Source organism: Belonocnema kinseyi, chromosome 7 (genome assembly GCF_010883055.1).
Source record: "Belonocnema kinseyi isolate 2016_QV_RU_SX_M_011 chromosome 7, B_treatae_v1, whole genome shotgun sequence".
Lineage (NCBI taxonomy): Eukaryota > Metazoa > Arthropoda > Insecta > Hymenoptera > Cynipidae > Belonocnema > Belonocnema kinseyi.
In genome coordinates, this window is record NC_046663.1 from 79,093,852 (window position 1) to 79,119,306 (window position 25,455).

Here is a 25,455-nt window from a genome sequence, read left to right on the forward strand (position 1 = left end):
TGAAAATTAAAATTCGAAATTTTTTTCTAAAGCCTCCAGGGGACTTCGTTTTCGCACGAAAAAATTTTATGTGCCCTTATTGCATCCGGACCCACAATTGTCACGGAATTTAAAGAGATTTTCAAAGTCTTTTCTAGAGTTTCAAAGGATTAAATCAATTTCAGCATTTAAGATATCCGCGAATTGCAAAAGATTTCAAGGGAATTTGAGAGATTTTAAGAAGTTTGGAAATATTTAAAAAGCAGTCAAAGGATTTCAGTTTAATAGATACCGAAGTATTTTCAAGAGATTTTACAGGGTTTTAAGGAACTTCAAGCAGATTTATAAGTTTTTACGAGATTCCAAAGGATACCAATCTAGTTCCACGGGTCTTTCGTATTTTCAGGGACTTCAAGGAATTACCAAAACGATTTCCGCAAATTGCAAAGGATTTTATGAAATTTTAGAAAATTCTGAAATATTTCATAATAATTCAAACAATTTCAGTGTAAGAGAAACCGGACTATTTGCATGAATTTTAAAGGATGGAAGGGGATTTAAAGGGATTTCGAAAATTTCAATTAATTGTAAAGCAATTTCATAGATTTCAAGAGATCTTTTATGATCGTAAAATCTCGTTTAAAAGATTTTAAGAGATTTGTATGGAATTCTAAAGATATAGAACCATATAGAGCTATATTCACGGGGTCACAATAACATTCTAGCTTCCTTTGATGTAATTGCGATGTATCCTATAACATTCCGCTTAACAAAGTAAAGTCTGCTGTTGGAAAAAAATGGGGCAGATTTAAAAAGACGCACTAAGAGCTTATACACACAATTTAATTATACAATTGATTTTTTTTTACACTAAATTTATTTTCAGTTTAATGGGAAGTTTAATAAACAACAAATTTTAACACGAACAGGGTTGGTTCTCTCACCTATATAGCTATGTGTAAGCAAAACTTCTAAACGCTTTCAACGGTGTACATCCAAGATTGAAATTCACTTCAGAAATACAAAAGACGGAAAACCTAATTTTTTATATTTAATACGTATAAAAAGTATTGAATGTATAATTATCACTATAAAAAAGTCGTTTTCAGGACATAGACTAAGTTTTCTTTTGAATCATTCGATAAAAAAAAAAATTGGTATTGTAAAAAATATGGTTGACAGATGAAAGAATTGTCACATGAGAAATTTCATTACAAAAATATAACAATTTGCCAACAGATTCTTTTCCTTGTCCTAAACCACATAAATAGAAAAGACAATAATTAATCAACAAAAAGACTAATAGAGATTTAAAAAGATATAACACATTAGTTTTCCCATATTTTAGGGAAATTTCAAAGGCTTTCATATCATTTATAGGAAAAAGGGTTTACAGATCATTGATAGAATACCCATTAAAAGTAACAGAACCATGCAATTAGGAAAAGGCATGCGTCATAATGTACATAAACAGAATGTCATTTAAAAAGTCAATGTTGAAACTGCAACGCAATATACATATAATAAGTGAATCAAAAAGGCCCCCATAGACATAAGGAGAGATTAACTAAAAAATAGTTTTGGGAAAATAGAGAAATACAACATTCTCCTTTCTCTAAATATAAAATCACACATGGCCATTCCTTTGATCGGGATGGTGTGAATGTTTTATATAAGGGGCCATCCATAAATTACATAATAGCTTTGAGGGGAGAGGGCTTCGGGAAAATCTTACGATCTGTTATATAAATGGGAAGGGGAGATTGATACTGTTTCATAACATTTTAACAAATCAACGCGATGCAAAATCCAAGTATCCAAAATTATAATACAACCTTAAAGTTGAGTAATTACTTATTAGATTAGAATTTTGATATTCTTTCAACCATTCTATAGAAAAATATCCGTGAAAAAGTCTTTTTACTGGTTTTTAAATTACTATTATCCGCAAAATTATTTAATTTTATTGGGTTACGGTAAGATATTTGAAAAGATATCAAGGGATTTTCAGAAGCTTTAAAACATTGCAAGAGATATCAAAATATTTGAAATAATTTCATGTGGTTTTAAATAATTTCATAAGATTTTAAAGTATTACATGGACCTGTAAGTTTTTAGGATATTTTAAAAGATTCTAAAGAATTTTCAAGAGCTTTCAAAAATTGCAAGGGATTACAGAAGATTTTATTATATATTTGAATAAAATTTTTAAAAAATTTATTAACAAGAATTAAGCGATTTCACTGAATTTCAAATATTTAAAAAGATTTTCATACATTTCCCAGTATTTCCAAAGATTTAAAAGATTTTAGCATATTTAAAAATATTTCAAGGAATTTCAAAAAATTTGAACGATTTTAAGGTATATTAAAAGAATTGCATGAACTTTCAAGAGCATCAGCAAATTTCAAGGCATTTCAAAAGATTCACAGGGATTGGAAATATTTTAGGGAGTAAAAATATCTAAAACCCTTAGCAAAAGGTTTCGATCTTCTGAATTATTGTTGAAAATATAAAGTTCAATGATTCGATAAAAGATTTTGAAAAATTCTAAAATCGAAAAATCTAGAAAAATGCATAACCAATATCAATCTTTTTTATCTATATTTTTGTACTAAACGTTTTAATTGTATAGTTTCTTTGTTGCATTTCTAATGATTTTCATTATCCTTCTTTTTATTTTAGTAATTTTTAATTATTTGGTAATTCGGGTATCTCAGAAAGTTACTAAATTGTATTTAATACGAGATGACTAAAAATATTTGGAAAGGTTACGTAGGTTATCTTGGGGAGGGGGGCTGCCTTATTACGACTTCTCATGCGGGGTGGGGTAAAAGCTGATTTTTCTAAATATAATAAAACATTTAATAGCTTTATTAATTTTTCATTAGAAAACAATTTTATCTCGGAATTTCTGTGTTTTGTTGATCAAATAATTAAAAGCATGTATTATATAAAAGATTCCCGAAAATATTAAATATTAACACATATAGAAAAATTGTAAATAGTATCTTAATAATTAATTTAAATTTCATATCTACAGTTATAATTAATATTAAGTATAAAATAAACATATTTACTGGTAGTTTCATATTAAAGTTCAACGATTAGGATGTTTAAAAATAGTCCTCGAAATATATGAGGGTTCTCCGTACTTCACCGTCTCTCGGTTTAGCCACTCGCAGTTTAGTAATTCCTAGAACTGCTGTCACACGCAGTTTCTCAGCGCGCGGGACGGGAGATGATTGTGACTTTTATCTGAAAAACACTAGGAGCGTAGCGGAAAGGCACAGTGTGCAGGTACTCACATTCGAAGATTGTGCAATATTATGCATTCCAATTGGAAACTGTTCAGACGGCCCTGACTGCTTACGTTTCGATACTTCCGATTTAGCAACAAAGCTACTTGTACATGCAATCCCCGACACCATGGTTAAGCCGAGAGTCGGATTATAAAAAATAACGAAAAAAAATAGGTAAAAGAGATTGAGATTCTATTTGTTATCTCTTTAATTTTCTCCTTATTTTTCCATTATCATATAACTATCTCTAATGAGCTGATTAAATTATAATATATAATTTCTTTGATTTTATGTTTTTAAATATTCCTTTCTAAACTAAATTATCTTTTCGTACATTACATCATGCTTTTTTCGTGTGGGGGGGGGGGATTTTTCCTGCTGATAGGCTGTTCTTTATCTCCATTTCTTTTCTTAATTTTTTTAATTTGATAGTTTCACAAAAACAAGATAACAAATTTAATAATATTTTTTTAGTGGGACGTGTCGTCATTGAACTCTTCCAAAATTTAGCGCCACGAACAGTTGAAAATTTTCGAGCACTATGTACTGGAGAGAAAGGAGTCGGAATAAACGGAAAGAAACTCTGTTACAAAGGATCTATTTTTCATAAGAGTACAATGTTTTTTAATGCATTTATTTAAACTTTTGTATAGTCTTTGAAACCTTACAATAAATTAATTTTTTTTAAATTATTCATTTTAGTTGTATCACAATGCATGATCCAAGGCGGCGACATAATAAATTACGATGGAACCGGTGGGGAAAGTATATATGGTCCACATTTTGAAGATGAGAGTCTCAAAACTCCTCACATCATTCCGGGTCTGGTTAGCATGGTAAACGAAGGACGACCACATTCAAACAGTTCACAATTTGTTATCACTGTAATGTCCTGTCGCCATTTGGACGATAGAAACGTTGTTTTCGGAAAAGTTGTAAGAGGCCTAGGTGTCATTATGGAAGTAGAAAAAATTCCAACCACAAATCATGTACCATACGAGGTAACTCATATTTAAAAATGAAAAGATTTCTTAGGCCAAAACAAAGTTTTTTTTCTCAGACTTTTTTTTTCTACAAGGTTTGCTACATTTTACGCATTTTTTTAAAGGTCACTTTTAATACTTTTGTTTGGCGGAATGAATAGATCAATATAAAAATTATTCACTTTTTTCAGAAAGTTACAATTATTGATTGCGGAGAGTTAAAAAGAGGAGAGAGTTTGGGGTTGGAAGAAGATGATGGAACCAATGACGTATTTACCCCTTGGCCTGATGATTGGTATTACGAATCTTGTGTCGATAAACTTACTGTGAGTAATATTAAGGAATTACAGTTCTTATTAATAATAAAACGAGAAAGTTTCTTATGAACTGAAATTTTCAGTATAAATACGTTCAGAACGTAATAAATCAAATTAAAAATTCGGGAAACTTGCACTTCTCAAAAGGCATGTATTCGAATGCGTCTAGAAAGTACAAAAAGGCTTTAAGATACTACGATTGGCTAATGAAGTTAGAAGACTTACCGGATAAGCCGGACGAATCTTTTAAGAGGCAAAAGATAGCCTTGCAGTTGAATCTTACAGCTGTGAAATTGAAAGAATACAAGTACAGGGATGCGCTGGAAATCTGCAATCAGGTGAAAATCTGAATCCCAAAGTTAAAGTTTACTTCTCTCTTTGAATCAAATACTTACCTGGACAAATATAAAATAATCATTTTTCTTCTAATCATAGGTCTTAGCAGTCGACGAAAATAACAGTAAAGCTCTATTCAGAAGAGGTCAGGCTCACCTGGGACTAAACGAACATGAATTATGCCTTACAGATCTCACAAAAGCAAACCAAGAATGTCCCAACAACAAAGACATATTGCGGGAAATAGATAAAGTGAAACGAGTAATGACTTCGTACTTAGCAGTAGAGAAAGCTGCTTGCAAAAGGATGTTTTCGTGAAAAAAAACTATTGTACATAATGAAGCATTCAGTGACGTTGCAAGAGTCTCTTTACATCATGAAAAAGCGAAGAGGAACGCAATTTTAAGCTCACTCTACCATTGAATGCTCAAATTGACGATTTTTCTAAAGATCCAATTTATTTACAATGTCGGTTCAGAATCTACATTTATGCGCAAAGCGCTGATTAAAAAAAGAGGTTTACAAACAACTATACATTTACGAGGAAAAGTCTTTATTTTTATACTCAGTCACTATCTCCCTGATTCATATTTTATATCTGAATAAAAAAATGTGTAAATGTAACAAGTAGCATATACAGTACAAATTTTCCAACAGGTATACTTCTGTAAAACTAAATCGAGCTATGGACCTATTATGTGTTCTTTTATGAACAAAAAGAAAAGAGAAAAACTGAGAAAGTGGCTTAATCAAATCACTTATTGTTTGGAACTAGGTGTTTGTTATATGTAATTTTTCGTGTGAAAATGGATGTTTCCAAAGTAGCAACATTTTATTTTTATTGTTAAATGTGCTCGAATGAAATTTGTATACACAAAAATGGTAATCCCAAAAGATGAGTTTGTGATGAAGTGTATATTACAGATTCTAATAAAAGAAATTAACAAGAAGTCTGGTTAAACAGTATCGTAACAATATTTATTATTAGAGAAAGCGCACGGTGAGCTTCAACTACTTTTAACTTGAAAAATATATTGGGAAAAGTTTTTTTGCGAAATAGCATTTGTACATAGTATGCGCATATTTTGCACCAAAAAAATCGTCGGAGTGCTTTTTTTTAAATTAAAATGTTTGATTATTTAAAAAAAAATGTTACTCAGTGATTTATGAAAATTAAGTATAAAGACAAAACAGTCTATTACTGTACTTTTTTTTTGCAGAAAATTCTACGCAGATGATGTTCTTCAAAAAACAATTTGTATTTTTATATTTATTTTATTCTGGATTTTCAATATAATAGGCTTCTTTTTCCTTAAAAGATGAGTGAAAAAATATTATAAAATTATGTTCCAAAATGAGAACTATAATATACAGGGGTTTTTATATATTTGAAAATAAAAACTTTTATTACAGCAAAATTGGTTGAAAAATTTTCTTAATCCCCGTTTCACCTCAGGTTGTAATTAAATGATACTGGAATGATTTAAAAAACAATTAATACAATAATAAAAGCTTCAAATGTTGAAAAAAACGTATTGGGAACTTGTTTTTAAAAGTAATTTTATGCCAACATTAAACAGTACCCAATAAATATAATATAACTTGAAGGATTTTTCGGTCAAAGTTGGTTGAGGCTCACCGTGAGCGATTTGTAGATGTTTATGTAAAATAAAATTGATTATATATAATATGGGTCTATGGTAAGTTTCTAGGATATTTAAATGTCTCAAGGGTGATATTGAAATACATATCCCACATGTGACATTTGAATGTTCAATAGATATCCCGGTTATATCAAATTAAACAAAAATTAATTCTAGAAAAATTATATTCAATAAATATTCGGGACCCTAAGGATTGATATATTTTTTATAATATATTGATATTTTTGTGACAATAAGTGAAAAATAGGAAAATGATAATTATAGATGAGTGCAAAAAAATTACATTCGTAAGAAAGATTTCCATATGATCCAGGCCAAATAACAAAATTTTGACGAAATTACCAAATTGTTCTTCCATAAACTAATATCCAGTAGCACAAAACTTTACCCAAGTTTTAAAACTTTGACTTTTTAATCTAATGATGCACGGTACAAAAAAGCCTGCCTTTGTATATTGTGTAATAGCGCGTTAAGTTATTAATTATAAAAAAATGAATTTAACAAAAAGGTAATATCATGAATTATTTGTTTGCAAAGTATATTACTGCGTTGAAAATACTTGCTTTTTTCAACAAGATGATACTTTTTCTTCATATGTAAACATGGTAATTATTCTGGTTCGTTAGTTGAAAAGTAAAACTCACAGATTTATTTTTTTAAATTGATATAATTCAGATAATTATAGCTTCTTATTATTTTTTTTAAATTATAGAACTTATGTACCCTCACACCGCGATATCCTTGAAGGCGGGAACTGTGATATCCCCAGGATATCTGTGAGGTCTATGAGATGTTTCTGGAATATTCAAATATCCCAAGTAGGATATTAAAATTTTGTATATATTCTACCTAGAACATTAAAATATCCCGGATATCCTGGGGTATCCAAAGTTCCGCCTTGCAGGATGATAACCACAGTTTATCCCTGGGATAAAATGGGATATCCTATATCTGTGAGGGTAATTACACATTTTGTATATGATTAAAAATAGTTATACATTAAATCTAAGGAAATTTTGGCGATCAGTTTCCAAAATATTAAAATAAAATAAGAAATAAATTATTCACTATTCCTTATTTTCCAGCCAAGACAATCCTCTGTTTCTCCATATCAATATTTTTCTATTTTCTTGTCTGATATCTCCGGATATCCCATTTATATGCCGAGATATGATTGGACCACCCGGTAAGAAGGTTTTCTGGAATAAAGTTCTGGAAAACCTTTTTCAAACAGCTCTTTAGAAAAGTCCAAGAACCGATAATATATCATGCTTTTTTACATTCTCATTCATAAGAGTGTAATGGAATCGTTCTCATTATTGATCTCTATTTTTTAATGGAGCTTAACGTTTCGGCACTCACAGACTCCAAAAATGGTAAAGCTTTTTTGGTGTCTGTCCGTGTGATTACCTACATTTTGTAGCCACGTTAACTTTTGGAATCGAATCAGCCTTTTTCGAGTCCAAGCTTCAACTTCAGGTTTTCTTGTTTACGAGCATAGAACTCACACATTAAGAATTGTATCTTATCTTTCCAAACTATTTAAGATCTACTTGATGAAGCAAATCGCCTACATTTTCGAAACATAATCGATTATATTTGTTAATAAACTGGGTATTTTGTATGGAAGATTTCCTTTTATTAGGTTCCCTTACCTTAAATTTATAAATTATAAGTTTTCCCAAACGCAAAAAATTTAATTCTGCCTGATATGATTATCTCATTTTTTTGTTTATAAAGGCAAACCGAACGCGTCCATAGTAATTTTTTAGGTTTGACTTAGTTTTACAGAGGTACACCTGCGTGTCTTCGATATAATAAAAAAGTTTATTTATATTGAAATTTTTATTTGTATACCCAAAAATGGTAAATCCAAAAGGTAAATTGGTGCAAAAACGAGTACAATATGACCAATATAAATGAAATAAATAGGTGTACTTTTACAGGTACTAATAAAAAAAAATTAACAAGACGTCTAGATAAAAAGTTTGTTAACAATACATTTTGAGTAATTTACCTGTACAAAAAGTACTAAAGAGTAATGCACCAATTACGTATGTGTTTAAAAGACGTCAATTACATCCCTAATGATGGAAATTTACCCTACGTAATTTGCGCATACACCCGCAGTTAGCCATTGTGCAGAAATTCAAATTTGAGATCATCGCAATAAATCCAAGAAAATATCTCCAACAAATGAAATTTAACCAATCAGATTTTTGTGCAACTTGGAATATTCAAATGGAATGTACTGTTAGTACGCCAGATAACTACCAATATCAACTACGTTTATCACATATTCTCGGAAATTAATAAATAAATTACGTACTCATTTCCACGAGACTTTTCTTAAAGCTCAACTTAATTACAACACTATAACGCACTTAAGTTTCTTCTTTCAATAAGTGAGGATTAAGTATTGACTAGAAATTTTTAATTCTATAAGCTGAGTAATTCTAATGACAAAGAAACGCATAACGAAATTTTCGAAGCACCGAATTTTTCGTAGAGTCCAGATAACAAAAATACGACATTAATCCAGATATATATTTTCATTTTGAAGTTTCTTTACTGTTCTTAACCAGTCGGACGGATAGACTTTCAAAAACTAAAAACATGTGTTCGATTTTTAATTCAAAATTTTAAAACTAGAGCGAAGCTTTGCTAAATTCATGCGCTTTCAATGGCGAATAACAATAGTGCCTTTAAAAATTGCAACAAAAATACTGATGTACTGGAAAGAATTCTTTCGTCGTAAAACCTATGAGAATCTTAAAGATACCTTTAATAAAGCTTTCGCATCTCTCTTATATTTACATTGAGTGTTTTTGGTTAAGCATCGCACAGTAATTTTTCCCAGCGAGTTTTTATAAAAAGACTAGGTTGGTCCAAAAAAATAGTTTGATAAATGTGAACTCTCGTATGTCTAATATTTGTAATTTAATAACAAAACAAACTCTAATACTTGATTAATCTTAAAAGAACTAGATTTTATTTTCTCAGAAAGTAATCGATCAAAGTAAAAAAATATTTTTTTGGACCATTCCATTAAAGACGTGAGCTTCCTCGAAAGTGTCCATGATTAAAAAACTCACGCCTCTAATCTTATATCTACAACAAGGCATGAGTACGTAACAATTACCTAATTAATTTTAATCTAATTGATTTCGACATTCTCGGCTTTGTACCCATCGGTAAATTGTTCGACTCCCTTCCCTTTACCGTTGCATTTTGTGTCTTTTTCGGTTTCCATCATACTTTGCAATAATTCTTTGCAAAGAACTTCTTCGCAAACGTCCCTTTTTCTAGAAGGGTCATCAATGATGTCTTTGAAAGTCCCATCAACGCCGGTTCTCACGTTTTCAATTACGTTTTTGAACTCTTCGCCTAGACCTTCGTCATTTTTAAGAAGAGATTCACCGATTTCATCGCAGCTAGTTGACATATCAGGATTTTCGTGAGAATTGAAAACCTCAGGATTATCGTTAGAATTAAGAATATCGGTATTACATTCGTCGTCTGTCATGTCTGTGGACTGAGACACTTTTTTTAAAACACTGTCAACTAAATTCGAGGCAAAACTCTTGTTTTCGTTTCCTTCCTGGATGGTTTGGTGAATTGCTAAAGACTGAGGTCTACTCGGTCGATGGTATGGGAAAACGTTCTCCTCGCCAGCGGGAGTGTGAACCGCGGATATTTCGGTTTGTGTACTTACACCGTTATCCACCATCTGTGGTTTTTGGCTTATCATGCAACGCTTTATTTCTGTCATTGAGTCCTGCAGCTGTTGCACCTTTGATATAAAACATTCGAATGTTTCCATTATTTCTTCAAAACTTAATTAATTAATTTAATTACTAATTCTTTTCAGAATAAAACATTCAAAATTTTAAAATGGCCTAAAAAATTTAATAAATTAGGAATCAAAGTCTATAAAATTATACATTCTTTAAATATTAGAATCACTTAGGGTTTGATTTTTCATTTTAGGCTGGATTCGTAGATACTTTCGAATCTACGAAATTTAAATGTCATGTAACATTCCAAATGCTTGGATAGATTAACAAATAAATTTAATATTGATTTAACTGTTAAAAATTTTAGAAAATTTGATGAGATCAAAATGAAAAAATAAAAATTTGGAAGATTTAAAAACTAAACAATTCAAACTACCCAGCGTTCAGAATTTTTAACAATTTTAAACTTCGTTAGAAATGAGCATTCAATTACAAGATTTTCAAATTAAATAATATAAAATTATTAATACAATTTTTATGCATATGTGATATTTGCAATTAAAAGTGTTTTAAAATTTTTTTTAATTTTATTATAAAGAGCCTCTTGTTTCCAAATTCAGATTTCATATTTGGTTATTTACCATTTTTAACTACATTTGCACGATGAGCCTCAACATGATTTGCCCCGAAGGTACTTGTTAATGTAAATTTCGTTACACGTTTTGAATCTGGGTAGTTTCCTGAGTTGTTTGCAACAAGAATCGAAATATTTCATCGAGTCGTTTTTTTAGAAAATCTCCTTTTTATTTCATTTTTAGTTTTTTTTGAGGTATGCGTATCGTCATGATATAAATAATATAATAAGATTCATTTTATAAAAATAAGTTAATGTTTTTCACTATTAGTTTAGAAATAACAATTTAATTTAATTCAAATTGCTTATTCAGCTATTTATCTTTTTGCGATGACAAATCTAATATTTGAAGTGATATTTTCCAAAAAATCATGAAGCAGATGCATCGCGACTTTAAAACTCGTAGGAGAAAAAATAAAGTTTAGGATACTCATCCGCTTCTATTTTTTTAATTTAATCAAATTTAATCTTCATAGAACTTATACTTTTTCTGTCAAAATTAGTTTAAAGTATGTTGCAAATTAGTTAAGGAATACGTTTTTCCTTACTAAAATTTCAAAAACACCTACAGAATTGTTCGGAAATATCACCTGGAAATATAAAAAACATATTTTTACCAGATACATTGCACTAATCGAGTTTATACTAGATTATTCATCGAAGAATATTAACAAATGGCTAAATAAACAAATTTCTTGAAAGTATATCAGGCGTGACCCAAGCGGTGGTAGTAAAAATAACAAAGACGGGGGTTGATTAAATTATGAATTAAAAACTAACTTACTTTTATAAAACAAATCTTATTTTATCATTTTTATTATGCTGTTATGCATATTTTATAAAAAGGATTAAAAATTCAATTCTATAACCTAAAAAGTGGATATTCTAAAAAACGGATCCATGAAAGTATTTGCTTCTTGTTGCGAAATTTTCCGGGAACTACTCAGATTCAAAACCTAAAGGAAAATTGACAGTGCAAGGGTCTTTGTATTAAATCATGTCAAGGCTCATCATGATAGCATCATTTTGGAATAAATTGTTCACTAAACTAATGAAAATTTGCATCTTGTACAACGTATCATAATGTATCATAAAACTAGATAAATTAAATCGTTTATTCTTTAATTTTGAAGTACATCTTGGACTTTCCTTTAAAGTGATAATTTTATAAGAAATAAAACAGGCCCACAAAAAAGTTGTCTGAACTAGACAAGTTACTAGGCTATCCTTATGGATTTTGAGCCGCTGAATCCGAATCTGGCCTCGGAATTTCTCGTGCACGTCTCAGTTTTACCCTAGATGCAGAAAGTAAGGGAATACCTAGGTATATTCTGGACATTATTTTGATAATACCAGTATGCGCAAAAAAAAGACACATCAATATTAAATTTTCTAGTGTAGCGACTTGTAGAGACTTAATTTGTACACAGAAATTCTTCAGTATGCCTCCTATTTTCCCTAGCTTGGCTAATTCTAGAGATATTGAAGGCCTTTCTCAGATTATATAGATTTATACGGGAAAAATAACAAATCTCATTTCCTTTGCAGTTTTGCGTGCGAAATCAGTCACTTGTCCCATGCAGAACACTTTTTTTGGTGGGACCTTCAAATTCCCTAGAATTACCGGAACTAGGGGAATCAGAAGGCACCCTAGAGAATGTCTGTGTACAAATTAAGTCTCTATAAATCGCTACAATTAAGAATATAACATCCATGTATCTATTTTCACTAATACCAGTACTATCCTAATAACGTCCAGAATATCCCTAGATTTGTCCCTATTTTCTGCATGTAGGGAAAAACTGAGACGTACGAGAAATTCCGAGGCCAGATTCGGATTCAGCGGCTTAAAAATCCATACAGGTAGCGTAGTCACTTGTTTCGTGCAGACAACTTTTTTTTGTGTCGGTCTAATTAAAGCTCATATTGTTTAATTACTACTGTCTATACACTTTTTTTTATTAATGATTATAAGAAGAAATTAATCGTTAAAAGTTGAAAAATATATATATTTTAAAGAGGTGTTTAATGAATTATAAATTCCTCTCTGCAAATACATTCGTCCGTGGATCAAAATATGAAAAGCGAATTTGTCTTACCTGGTTATGTAACAAGTTACAAGTCTGGGCCAAGTTAGTTACGACGTCGAAGTTGGCGTTCGAGATTCCTTCTCCATTTGCAGTGCCACTTTCTCGACCACTTGGAGGTTGAAGTGCAACAACTTTTTTCCACAATGCATTGATCGCTTGCATTTGCAGCAACTGTAATTTGTGCTCGCTTTCGAGTGCACTTCGCGTTGCTTCCATATCAGTCGATAGTTTCCTTTTAGAAAACAGAAAACAGAATGAAGTTACATCGCGTAAATGCCGTTTTGCCTGTTACGCAGCAAACGGGGACTCGACTTACTGAATATACTTGTTGGTTCTCGTCATTTCGATCGTTTTCAACACGCTGGTGACCTTCTTGTTTAAATTCCTCGTGTGGTACCCTCGCCACATTCTTTGAATACAGACTGCTGCTTTTTCAGTTGGATCTTCTGGAAATAAATAAAAATATAAGAGATAAAATGAATGAAATAATACACATATTTAATATATACATCACGAATAAAATCTGTGAATCAATATTTTATGCTTTCAATTTAGGGATCGTCCATAAACTACGTTATTACTTTAGGCAGGGGGGGGGGGGGGCTCTCAAAGTCCAACGGTTGGTTACGGGTAGTGGGGAGGGAGGCAGTAAAATTAACGTAACACATATATTAATTAACCTTTTAGAATTTATAAAAAAATCTGAAGTACATATGATAACGTTTTTAGAACGCTTCCAGATGATGAATTTTTTTGTAGAAAATTAACTTTTTTGTTTAAAAATTTATGCTTTTAGTTCAAAATCAAATTTTTGGTTGAGAATTCTTGAATTTGATTACAAATTCGTCTTTTTTGGTAGTAAATTATTCTTGTTTGATTAAAAATTTACCTTTTTTAGTAGAAACTTTAACTTTTTAGTTGAGAACTCTTGAATTGTTAAAAATTCTTCTTTTTTGGTAATACAGTAATCTTTTTATTCAAAAAGTCATCTCTTTTAGTTGAAAATTCCACTTTATGGTGGAAAATTGTTCAATTTTATTTAAAAATTTTTGTTTTTAGTTGAAAATTCAAATTTTTGCTTAAGAAGTCTTGGATTTGATTAAGAATTCGTTTTTTTTTATAGTAAATTATTCTTTTTGTTTAAAAATGTATCTTTTTTAGTTAAAACTTCAACGTTTTAGTTGAGAACTATTGAATTTTTTTAAATGTCATCTTTTTACAGTAAATTAATCTTTTTGTTTAAAAATTCAACTTTTTTGTTCAGAATGCTTGAATTTTGTTCAAAATTCGTCTTTTTTGGTAGTATTCTTTTAGTTTAAAAATGTATATTTTTTAGTTGAAACTTCAACTTTTTTGTTGAAAACTCTTGAATTCTGTTAAAAATTCACCTTTTTGGTATTAAAAGTTTAACAACTAGATTTTAAAATTGAAATACTTTCTTAAAAATAAAAAAATTTCATTCCTAAAAATTCAACTTTTTTGTTGATAATCCTTCAATTTTGTTAAAAAGTCGTTCTTTTCCGTAGAAAATTAATGTTTTTATTTAACAATTCATATTTTTCGTTGAAATTTTAACAACTAGGTTTTAAAGTTGACCTATTATCTTAAAAATTCATTTTTTGATTGACGACTCAAAATGTTAATTAGAAATTCATCTCTTTGGTTGAAAATTAAACTGTGTTGAAAATTCCTTATTTTTTGCTGAAAAATTACTTTGGTAATTGAAAATTAACCTATTCCATTTTTTTTAAATGGTTATTTTTTAAGTAAAAATGTAACTTTTTGTTAAAATTGAACTATTTTGTTAAAAACTCGTTTTTCGTTGGGGGAAAATCATGTTGAGTTTAAAATTCCACGGCTGGGTTGACAGTTCTTGTATTTTGTTAGAAACTCGTCTTTTTGAAAAAAAATTAACTTTTCTATCTAATTTTTATATTTTTGATTAGACAATTCAATTATTTTGTATAGAAAATTCATCATTTTGTCCTGAAAGTTCAATAAATTAGTAAAAATTCAACTATTTGGTAGAAAATTCCTTTTTTTATAATGAAAAGTTTAACTGTTTCATGTTTAGTTAAAAATTTACATTTTTTAGTTTAAAAATTCAATAACACACATAATAATTGTCACATAAAATTCAATTAGGGGCATTTTTAAAATTTCTCTGAAAATCACTTTTTTTATTTTAATTGTTAATTGTTGGTCACAAACAATTCAAAAGTTGTTGACGAGGAGGAGGAGGGAGTCAAAAATTGCCCAAAATTGGTAACGCAGTTTATGCATGATCCCTTAAATACCCTTATTTGTGTCTTCTTGTCGCCTTTGCACGGCCCTGTGCCGAATACTATTCAGCTTAGCCTGGCAAACTTCGCTTTCTTCATCGCTGCTAATCACAGCCACACTTCCATCTCCATTTCCGCATTTTTTCAAAGAACTTTGTTTCATGCCGTCCCCAACAACTTTAGCTTTCAGATCTTTGTTCCTTCCTAAATTTGGAGAGTTTTTAACATTTCTCCTCATGGGCAGAGTTTTGCTTTGTACATAATTGTTTATCTTTACACTCTGAGGACATTTTCCGTTGGCATTCGTGATGACAGGCTTGGCGACGTTTGCTTTCCCAGGGCTACAGTTGGGTGCATTTCTTTTAACATTGTCATTAGACTTAAGTACGCTTATATTAGTTTTTGTCGGGGCCGTTGTATTCAATGTCGGAACTGGTTTGTCTGCTGTATCACAAGTTACTTTGGCTGGTGTTGTCACTTGACCCTGAGAGCTTAATTTACTAGGTGGAGTCTTGATGGGTAAAATTCTACAGAGACCCGATGGTGGTCGAAAATCCGGACTCATCAGAGATTCAGGTACTGGTACGAGTTTTGTTGCGGCTTGAAGGGGACTCGATTTTTCTGAAAGAACGTTTAGCTTTTCGGATTGGTACTCAAACATTATATTTATAGGAAAATGGGAACGCTTCTTTTGAATTTGTGGGCCCAAATCGAGACTTTGGCAAAGATAAACATACCTTCCACATCTTGTAGAGTTGAGCCATTCGAAGATTTATTGAGTGTGCCCGATAACATATGAGGATCCAGGCTTTGCGTCATCAACTGGTCCTGGCCGTGATCACCACCTAAGAGAGCATGACAGGATGAAACCATAGCTTCAGTATGATAACTGGCGGCCATACGCTCAGGTGATTGCATCCTCATCGAATTGCGCGACGAACCTACTTTCAAAGAATCTATTTCAACACTAATGACATTTTACAGACTCTATAACTCTAGATATAAGGTGCATGGAATACGTTTGCGCTAGAAATGCTAGCCGAAGCATGCAAAACTAAGCTAATTCTCTTGCTAATTCGAAAATTAGAACCACTTTTGCAAAAATTCAATTCGGAAAATATTTTAAAATTAAAGCAACTTTGAAGCGCCTTAATTTTACAAAATATGTGCTGAAACCAAGTATCACAACAACTATTCAGCTTTGTCGATTACTCTCTTTCTTCTAAATTGATTCATTCCATAAATTAAACTGCTCTAGAAGCCGGCAAAAGCGGCTGTCTGTGAAGAAAATACTACGAAATAAGGCTTTGCTTTGACAACATGTACCTTTGCAAGGTGAACAGCAGAACCTTGCGTCGCAAAATTTTCGTGTCTGATAACATTTATCTTCATAGTACTCTAACATCGGGGCAACTAGGGAAAACAAATTGTACAGGAAAGTGTGTCGTGTAAAGTTTTGCTTATTTTTAGAAAGATTCTCTCAAATATGTTTCAAAATTCAAAGCTCAAGAATGTCATCTTGAATTGTGAATACAATTTCAAGTCAATGATATGCATGAAAATTGAAATTGACTCTAGCTTTGATTCAGACTCACTCGGTCTTCTGGGCGAACTGGTTCTGTTATGACTAAGTCTACGTCTAGTTGCCGGAGACGGGCTCATTCCAACGCTGCTAAGGCTGTGAACGCTTCCTGCATCGCTCTGTTGGCTCAGTTGCATCTGATGGTGCTGTGCTTTACTTAAAATAAGCCTAAGCTTTCTGTCAGTCTCATTTTCGAGGGACTCACCCGAAAGAGGACAAACTGAGGCGAGATACTGCGCCAGCAGCGAATGCTCGCCAATCCGGAATTGTCGACCTCGTCCTTGTGAATAGAGCCACTCCGCTTTCAGGCTGCATGGAACCGATCGCAATTAGAAGCAAAGGCAGATTTTTTATGGCATCGTAATTAAAAATTATGACTTACCTTTCTATGGGATCGACCGCATAGCCATCGATCGATTTCAGATTCATACACCAGTTGATTATGAAAGGTCGATAATCAAATCCACTATAGGCTACTGGTTAAGAAAAAGAAACTATCTATCTGATTTCTCTTTTTTTTCTATCTTTACTTAGGGGCCATACTAAAATTACGTAACGGATTATAGGCCCTCTCTACGCCCGTCCTCCCCTCTGTTTCCCTTACTGTACGTAATTTTTGGGTAGTTATTGCTAGGAGTGTTAGGGTGTCCGAGAACATCATTTTCAAAATTCCCTGGTGTTTTCTTGATTAATTTTCATTTTCCTTGAACATTAACATTCAAATATCAGCATTTTAATCTTGTAATACTTTAAACATAGAATCTTTTATAATCGGAATAAAACAGTATTTCAGATAAAAATAAAAATCTTCAAGTTTATTAGTTTATTTTAAACAATGAAATGTCTTTTCTGCTATGAAATATGACTTCTTAAGGAAGTACTTGAATTTTCAACAAAATAATTAAATTTTCAACACCATAATTGAATTTTCAACCAAAAAATATAAATTCCCAATAAAAAAGTGTCATAGTTTATATTTAAATCAAAAAAGAAGAAATGTATACAAAAAATTGTTATTAACTAAAAAGACGAATTTTCAACAAATAAAGATTTTTCACTCAAGAAATAAATAAAAGTTTATCTACACTGTTGAACTTTTAAGCTAAAAGACGAATTTTTTCTACAAAAATTGAATTTTTAAACAAAAAATTAGTTTTCCACGAAACTGATGCATTGTTACCCAACAAAAATGAAATTTCAAACTAAGAAAATGATTTTTTTTTTTACCGAAAAATGTAAAATAATTACATTTTTAACTAAAGACATAAGCTTTTAATAAAAAAATGGTTAACAATGCAGTTTAACTCTATGACGTATTTATCTAGCGCTTCGCGCTCGATTATGTATTTTGTGATTTTGAACTCTCTTTTGTTAAAGCGCTTTCGCCTTTTAACGAACACATTCTCATCACGTATCTCGTGCTTCGCACTCGATTTGTCGAAAATGATAACTTTTCTACATTACACACAACACTTTTATATTAAATATGATACATTTTTTATGTAACTCTGTCTGGGATTGCTTATTAAAAAATTAGAAAATAAAGAGCAAATTGTATTTATCATGATTATATATATTACACATATATATAGGATATTGTGTCCTCTTTCGTCTTTTCTGTTCTTGTTCCAAAAATTTAATTTTTTTATTTTTAATCTTATTTTTTTACAATTAAAAGAAAATCTACTCGTCCTATCTAAAGGTGATTAATAATAAATTAATAGATTTTTTCAGGTTAACATTTTTTGTCTGCTAATTTTAGTTTGTATGTTGTGTCATTTTCAAAAAAATTTAATATATATTTTTTAATGTTAATTTTTACGTCCAAAGCAAAAACTACGTGTCCTATTAAAAATTATAGCTCTTTTTCAGATGAACAAGTTTTGTCTCATTTTTTTCCGGAGCTTGTGTAGCTATAGTCCAAAACAAATTATTTTTTATTTTTAATGTTTTTTTTACGACTAAAAACAAAATCTACGCATCCTATCGAAAAATGATTTATTATAAATTTGTAGGTCTTTCCAGGGAGCGCAATTTTAGCTTATTAATTTTTTTCCTATCTTATAAAATGATTTGATGAAACAAATCAATCCTTTCTTCGACCGTTGATATTTATTGATTTCAAATCGTAGATTTCAAATTATTTATGTCTTACGGTCCAATCGCAAATCGAAAAATAAATATGAGTCAAAAAAACATGTTCTTCGAAACTCAGATATTTATTTAATAGAAAGAACTCCTTTTGAAACTTCCTGACGTTTCGGTACACATGCGTACCTTTTTCAAAGGTTCTTAACCTGAGTTGATGATGGTTTAAAATAGTCAAACAGGTCAAATTTCAGTCAAAAAAGTAACAATTAAGTCAATTGTTTAAAAAAATTAATTAAAATTTAGTCATTTTAGAAGTCTCAAAAAATTTCGAGCCTTCAATCGATTAGACTACATTTTTTTAAAAAATATAGTACGAGAAAACAAATTAGCGTCCGTTAGGACGGACGAACAGAAATTTTCCTATCTTGCATAGTTTGATCAAAAAATGGAATTTTTTGATTTTTCATTATTTTTGGTACAATCAAATTGGGAATTTTTAACTATTCGACCAAATTAAAAAATTTATTATCATAAGCTTGTAGGGCTTTCAAAAAGCAACGTTTTTCTTTTCGTGGCTTTTTTTTCATATCGTGCGTTGTTTGGCCTAAAATGTATATTTTAGTTTTTTTTTTTTTGATTTTTAAAATGCTCTGACTCTGATAATTTTGTTTTTACAGAAAAAAGTCATAGGGATAAATTGTATGAGTTTCTGATTACTATGAATAATTTACATAGAATTTTGAAATCTTCAAAAAATGTGGTTTCAAAAATTTATGGTACGATCAAATTGTGAATTTTCAACTTTTTAAGAAAAATCGAAAACGTGTTTAAACAATATTATGGGGCATTGGAAAAGAAACATTTCTCTTCTCTTGACTTCTTTTCATATCATGCGTTATTGTGCTTAAAACGTTAATTTTCGTGTTTTTTGAAATTTTGTAAATGCTGTAACTGTGGTAAATTTTGGTTTTATAAAAAAAAGCCATTAGGATAAATTGTTCGTCTGATTGCATACTATGAACATCTTGACGGACAATTTTTGAATTAAAAAAAGTGGTCTCAAAAACTTTCAAAATACGCTCACTTTTTTCATTTTCACTCAAAATGGTTGGCTGACGAACTTGACCTATATTTTAGGATACTATAAGAGTATACCAAAGGCCAATCCAATCTGTCAATTCTTTCGAAAGTTATCGTGCTGACAAACTAAAAATCTACAGACAGACACACAGACAGAGCGACACACATTCGTAAAAACCTGTCTTCGGATTCAGGGAGTCTTAAAACGTGGACATTTGACAAAAACGACGGGGGGAGGGGGTCAAATTTTACACAAATCTAATACCTTCTCTTGATGAGAATGTAAAAACATAAGTTGTGATGAGAATGTGCCCACGCAGCGGGCTGATTTTTTATTGTTAATATCGTGTTTCACGATTAAAACACAAAATGCACATGCTATCCAAAAGTTATATATAACAAATTTTTAGATCTTTTTGAAATGCTCAATTTTTGTTGAGTCATCTTTTTACCTATTTTGCACATTTTAACCGCAAAATGTAATTTTTTAGTTTTCATTCTTTTTTTATTCTGTCAAAATTTGAATTTTCAATTTTTTAAGAAAAATCAAAAAGATGTCTGAACAATGTTGTAGGGCATTGCAAAGGAAACATTTTTCTTCTCCTGACTTTTTTTCATATCATGCGTTATTTGGCTTAAAATGTTGATTTTCGTGTGTTTTTTTGAAATATTGTCAATGCGATAACTCTGGTAAATTTGGGTTTTATAAAAGAAAGTCATTAGGATAAATTATTCGTCTGACTGAATACTATGAATATCCGGACCAAACTCCAATCCAATCTAACAAATCTTTCGAAAGTAATCGTGTTAACAAACTAGAAATCTACAGACACACACACAGACAGAAATTTTCGTAAAAACCTGCTTTTCGGAATCAGGGGGTCTCAAAACGTGGACATTTGACAAAAACGGGGGGGGGGGGGGGGGGGGGGGGGGGGGGGGGGTAAAATTTTACACGAATCTAATACCTTCTCTTGATGAGAATGTAAAAAAAAAGATTACTTAACAAACTGATTCAACAAAATAGTTGCATACGCAAGCAAAGTAGACTAATTTTTAACCAAAAAGTTGTATTTTCATAAAAAAAATGAAATTTCGACTAAAACAGATTTATTTTTAAATCAAAAAGATAAAAAATCAAGTCAAAAAGACAAATTTTCAATAAAAAAGGATGACCTTTTAACAAAATCGTTGAATTCTCTACCAAATCTTTGCCTCCTATTAATTTCAAAACAATAATGGTTCTTTTTTATCCAAAAAAGATTTCAGTTGACTTTTCAAGATCAAAATATAAATTTTGCAAAGAAAATATAAGTTCCTACGAAAAAAAAATAGATTTTATATTCAAAACGACGTTTTTTTGTAACCAAAAAGGCTGGATCTTTCATCCAGAAAAGATTTCAGTTCATTTTTCAACACCTTAACATAAATTTTAAACAGAAAGTAAATTTTCTACGAAATACTTACGTTATCAGCAAAACAATAGAATTTGCAACCAAAAAGTATGACTTTTTAACTAAATAGTTTAATTTTAAACGAAACAGTTGTATTTTTATCCAAGAAAGATGGGATTTTTCTTAAAACATGTGAATTTTTTACTTAATTTAATTCTGGAATTTTCATCCGGAAAAGATTTCAGTTATCTTTTCACCAAAATATTAAATTTAAACAAAAAGTACAATTTCCACAAAATCGTTGAATTTTCAAAAAGACAGTAGAATTTTCAACTAAAAGTATAACTTTTCAACAAAAATTGTTCAATTTTCCACCAAAAGTTGCATTTTTATTCAAGATGAAAGTTCTGCTTAAACAGATGAATTTTTAAATCAAAAAGATAAATTTTCAAAAACCAGTTGAATTTTCATCCAAAAAGATTTCAATTGAGTCTTCAAAACAAAAATACGAATTTCAAACAAAAAGTACATTTTTCCGGAAACAGTTGAATTTTCAACAAAACAGTTGCATTTTTATCCACGAAACATGCAATATTTGTACTAAAAGATATTAAGTTTTAAATCAAAAAGACCAATTTTCAGAAAAGTTTTTATCCAAAAAAGATTTCATTTGATTTATCAGCAACAAAATATACATTTTAAACAAAAAGTGAATATTCTACAGAGATGACTTTCATCCAAAAAGACGAACTTTTAACAAAAAAGTTGAATATGCAACCATAAAGTATGTCTTTATAAGAAAACTGTTACATATTCAACCAAATAATAAAATTTATAACTAAAAAGATAATTTTCAAAGGAGAAAGTTTTTGCAAATTTGTAAAAATTAAGTAGATGACTGAAGGACCCGCTCCATCCTACTGTAACAAAGGATAACAAAACTGTGTGCCCCCCCCCCCACCGGAGCTGTTTCGCGATTTAAGTATGGTCCCTTAAGACTCGTAACTGTATTCGTAAATAAGTGTTGAATGGTAAGTGTTTCTTTTTTGTTATGCTACCTTAATTCTATTAAATAAGCTGCTGTTATCAACAAGACTAAGAAACTAAATCGAACTTCTATATGAGAATTATTAAAATAATAAATTTTAACAAATAATCGTTAATGTAGTAAATTTATAAATAAAGGATACATGTCATTACCTGCCATGCTAACGCAGGGATTATTTGCGATTGAAAAATTGATGAGGTTCGTGAGATTCGCCAAATGTGACATTTCATTCAAGTCTGTTATATTGTTATTAGCTAATGTGAAAGTTTCTAGAGAAGCTGGCAAATATCTTTCACACTGACGCAGCGTTATTATGCGATTATTGTGCAAAAAAAATTCCTGAAAGGTAATAATAGATGTCAGTGAATTAAAATGAATGACACACAAATTTCAAAGAAATTCAGCTGTTTTCAATTAAACAAATCTTTTTAAATACCTTTAAATTTCTCAGGTATGAGATATCTGAAACATGACTAATGCTGTTTTCTGACAAATCCAAATGTTCCAACTTTGTATTTGTATGTAAATGTTCGATGGACTGTAACAAAATTTATTGTGAGATAACAGAAGTAAAAAGCACAGTTAGTAATAAAGTAGAACAGGTGAAAAAATGAATTCACCTTAATGTTGTTGCCAGCTAGGCAAAGTGTTTGCAAGTTCATCATGTCTTTTATACCCTCTATTGTTAAAATACCGTTGTTTGCGAGATTTAGAGTGACAAGATTGTGCAGTTTAGAAACACCATACATACGCAGTAGTTGATTTCTTACTATAGAAAGCTGAAAATATTGTGAAACATTAAACCTTTCATATAACTCTTACCAAAAGTCATCAAATAAAATAAAATCAATACTTTCAATAAGGTCAATAGACGTGAGTGCGGTACGAAATTACAAAATTATACTTTGATTGATATTTTAAATAATTGAGAAGAATATTGTTTCAAATTTTGCGTAAATCATATTTCGACTTTTAACTGTATTCTTCTTTAATCAACAAAAATTCGACAGAAGAAATATTTTTAATTCTCTTTGGCAGTGTCGACGATTTAAGATTTAACATTAATAAGGGTAAGTATAGTACGTGTAGAAAAAAACACCACAATCTAAGTTTTACAAGATTGTACTTTCGCATCTATTAATATGATATCTACTCTTCTTATAATGCCCTTATAATTTCCTCATGCTAGAATAAAAGTTAACAACACTTTGCGTCTAACAAGCCCAAGATGAAAGCAAAATGTCAATTTAATAAAAATATATTGCAAAAAGACGTCACACTTTGATGTTTCAGAAAAGTAATATAACCCTCAATAGTATTTTTATAAACTGTTCAGATAGTTTTAGACTTTTTTCCCTTGAGGTTGAAATGGGACAAACAACTTAAAAAAGTGTTAATTATTTCCAGAATTATTCAAAAATTAAAAAAAAAATCAATTTGATGTTTTTTGCAATATCTTCATATAAAATTGACATTCTGCCTTCGGCTTGAGCTTATTAGGCGCAGAATTTTAGCAACAAGAATTGAGCAATAGCTTCAAAAAACAGACGTGTAGATAATATTGCCAAAAGCGTATAAAAGCATGAAGAAAATAACAAAATAAAATTCGCATTCAGAATGAAGGTTCAGTGATTTCGAAAATCTTAATTGTTTTACATTGTATGATTTCTAAATTGATTTGAAAATAATTTGTCTGTGAATATACACATGAAAATCTTATTTACCAATTATTATTATATTTTTACATATTTATTACAAAAATGAGGTTCAGTAACCTCTCCAACTGACCTAAAAACTGATGACAGATTTACGTATTTCACAATGAAAATAAGAAAAAAATATATATATTACACTTATCCTGAGTCTAATTTTTAATTATAAAAACGTATCTTCCTTCGTCCCTAAAAAAATTAATAAAACGTGCTTTATGTAGGAAAATTTAAAATAAAAAAACAATTACGAATTTGAGTTTTCCAAAAGAATATGAGTTTCTTTAAAAACAAATGATTGAAGCAATAACTATTGACAATCGTCTTTTTCTGTAAATAATAAAAGATAATCTTTACGATGTAATAAAAAAAGTATTACTAATTTGTGTTCCATTCCAAATTTTTTCTTAATCCCCCTATCGACCCTATCAAAAATTTTTAAAATATTTGAAAAAAATTTTTTAAACTTGACAATAATTTTAGAATATAACAAAAAACATACTTATGTCAAAAGTGAAGCAAATAAACTGTCACAAAACGAATCAAAACAATTCGACATGAATGTTGACAAATAGATTCGATCCCGAAATTACTTCGAATCTAGCACAATCTCTTTTATGATTCAAAAAACACAGACGAGTCTAGTAAGAAAAACGCAAAAATTCACTAACCTTTGTGATTCTATGGTAAGAATCAAGATTATCAAGTCGTTGAAGCTCATTGTCGTCGACGATCAACGTACTAATGTCAGCATCCGACGGACACCTGCCAATTTTCTTGAGGCCCTGACCGCTCAGGTCCAGAGTTTCGCAAACGAGAGACTCTAAAACAAAAGCGAGACTCATTGATCCTTGCACTTTTTTCAAAGTTGGTGTCCATTTAATTCTTCAACTGGACAGGGGAAAAAGCAATTTTAGAATAACGATCAGACAGTTGGGAGCTGTCAAAAATGTTATAAACTGTATTTCACGCGTGGAAAAATATTAGACTATTTATTGCGTCCCTTTTGGAAGATTAGAAATCAGCAAACACTATATTTAAAGGAAGAATATAAATAAAAAGTCACTTTTATTGATAACTAACCCGTTGAAGCCATGATGAATACAATTATTGAACACAATACTAGTAGACGCTACAACGATCTTGAAAAAGTGAGAAATTTCGTAGAAAGGAAACTTACCGATCGAGTGACATACATGTTGCCAATGTCGTAAGAAAAATACCGCC

General features: G+C 30.3%; 2 protein-coding genes across 4 annotated transcripts in view; one reads left to right on the top strand and one right to left on the bottom strand.

Annotated features, from left to right (window-relative positions):
* The window catches only part of LOC117176025 (peptidyl-prolyl cis-trans isomerase D), a 6,640-nt gene extending 1,380 nt beyond the window's left edge, over positions 1-5,260 (top strand). The window contains exons 2-6 of the mRNA XM_033365990.1: positions 3,756-3,893; positions 3,984-4,282; positions 4,456-4,590; positions 4,665-4,919; positions 5,017-5,260. Coding sequence (XP_033221881.1) covers positions 3,756-3,893; positions 3,984-4,282; positions 4,456-4,590; positions 4,665-4,919; positions 5,017-5,235 — 1,046 coding nt within the window. The 3' untranslated portion in view covers positions 5,236-5,260. The remainder of the gene's footprint in view (positions 1-3,755; positions 3,894-3,983; positions 4,283-4,455; positions 4,591-4,664; positions 4,920-5,016) is intronic.
* Positions 5,261-5,363: 103 nt separating this feature from the next.
* LOC117176024 (centrosomal protein of 97 kDa) lies at positions 5,364-25,384 on the bottom strand. Of its 3 annotated transcripts, none has more exons than XM_033365987.1 (12): positions 25,312-25,384; positions 24,900-25,051; positions 23,140-23,298; positions 22,956-23,057; positions 22,662-22,858; positions 17,289-17,372; positions 16,920-17,215; positions 16,062-16,268; positions 15,340-15,945; positions 13,359-13,488; positions 13,052-13,274; positions 5,364-10,374 (listed from the first exon to the last, which is right to left on the bottom strand). In XM_033365987.1, exons 1-12 carry the CDS (start codon positions 25,322-25,324, stop codon positions 9,739-9,741), a joined length of 2,805 nt encoding a protein of 934 aa, XP_033221878.1. In that variant the 5' UTR covers positions 25,325-25,384; the 3' UTR covers positions 5,364-9,738. The 3 variants fall into 3 exon arrangements, with proteins under 3 accessions (XP_033221878.1, XP_033221880.1, XP_033221879.1); XM_033365989.1 differs by having other exon boundaries at positions 16,062-16,265; positions 25,312-25,330; XM_033365988.1 differs by having other exon boundaries at positions 16,062-16,169; positions 25,312-25,324.
* Positions 25,385-25,455: the final 71 nt, after the last annotated feature.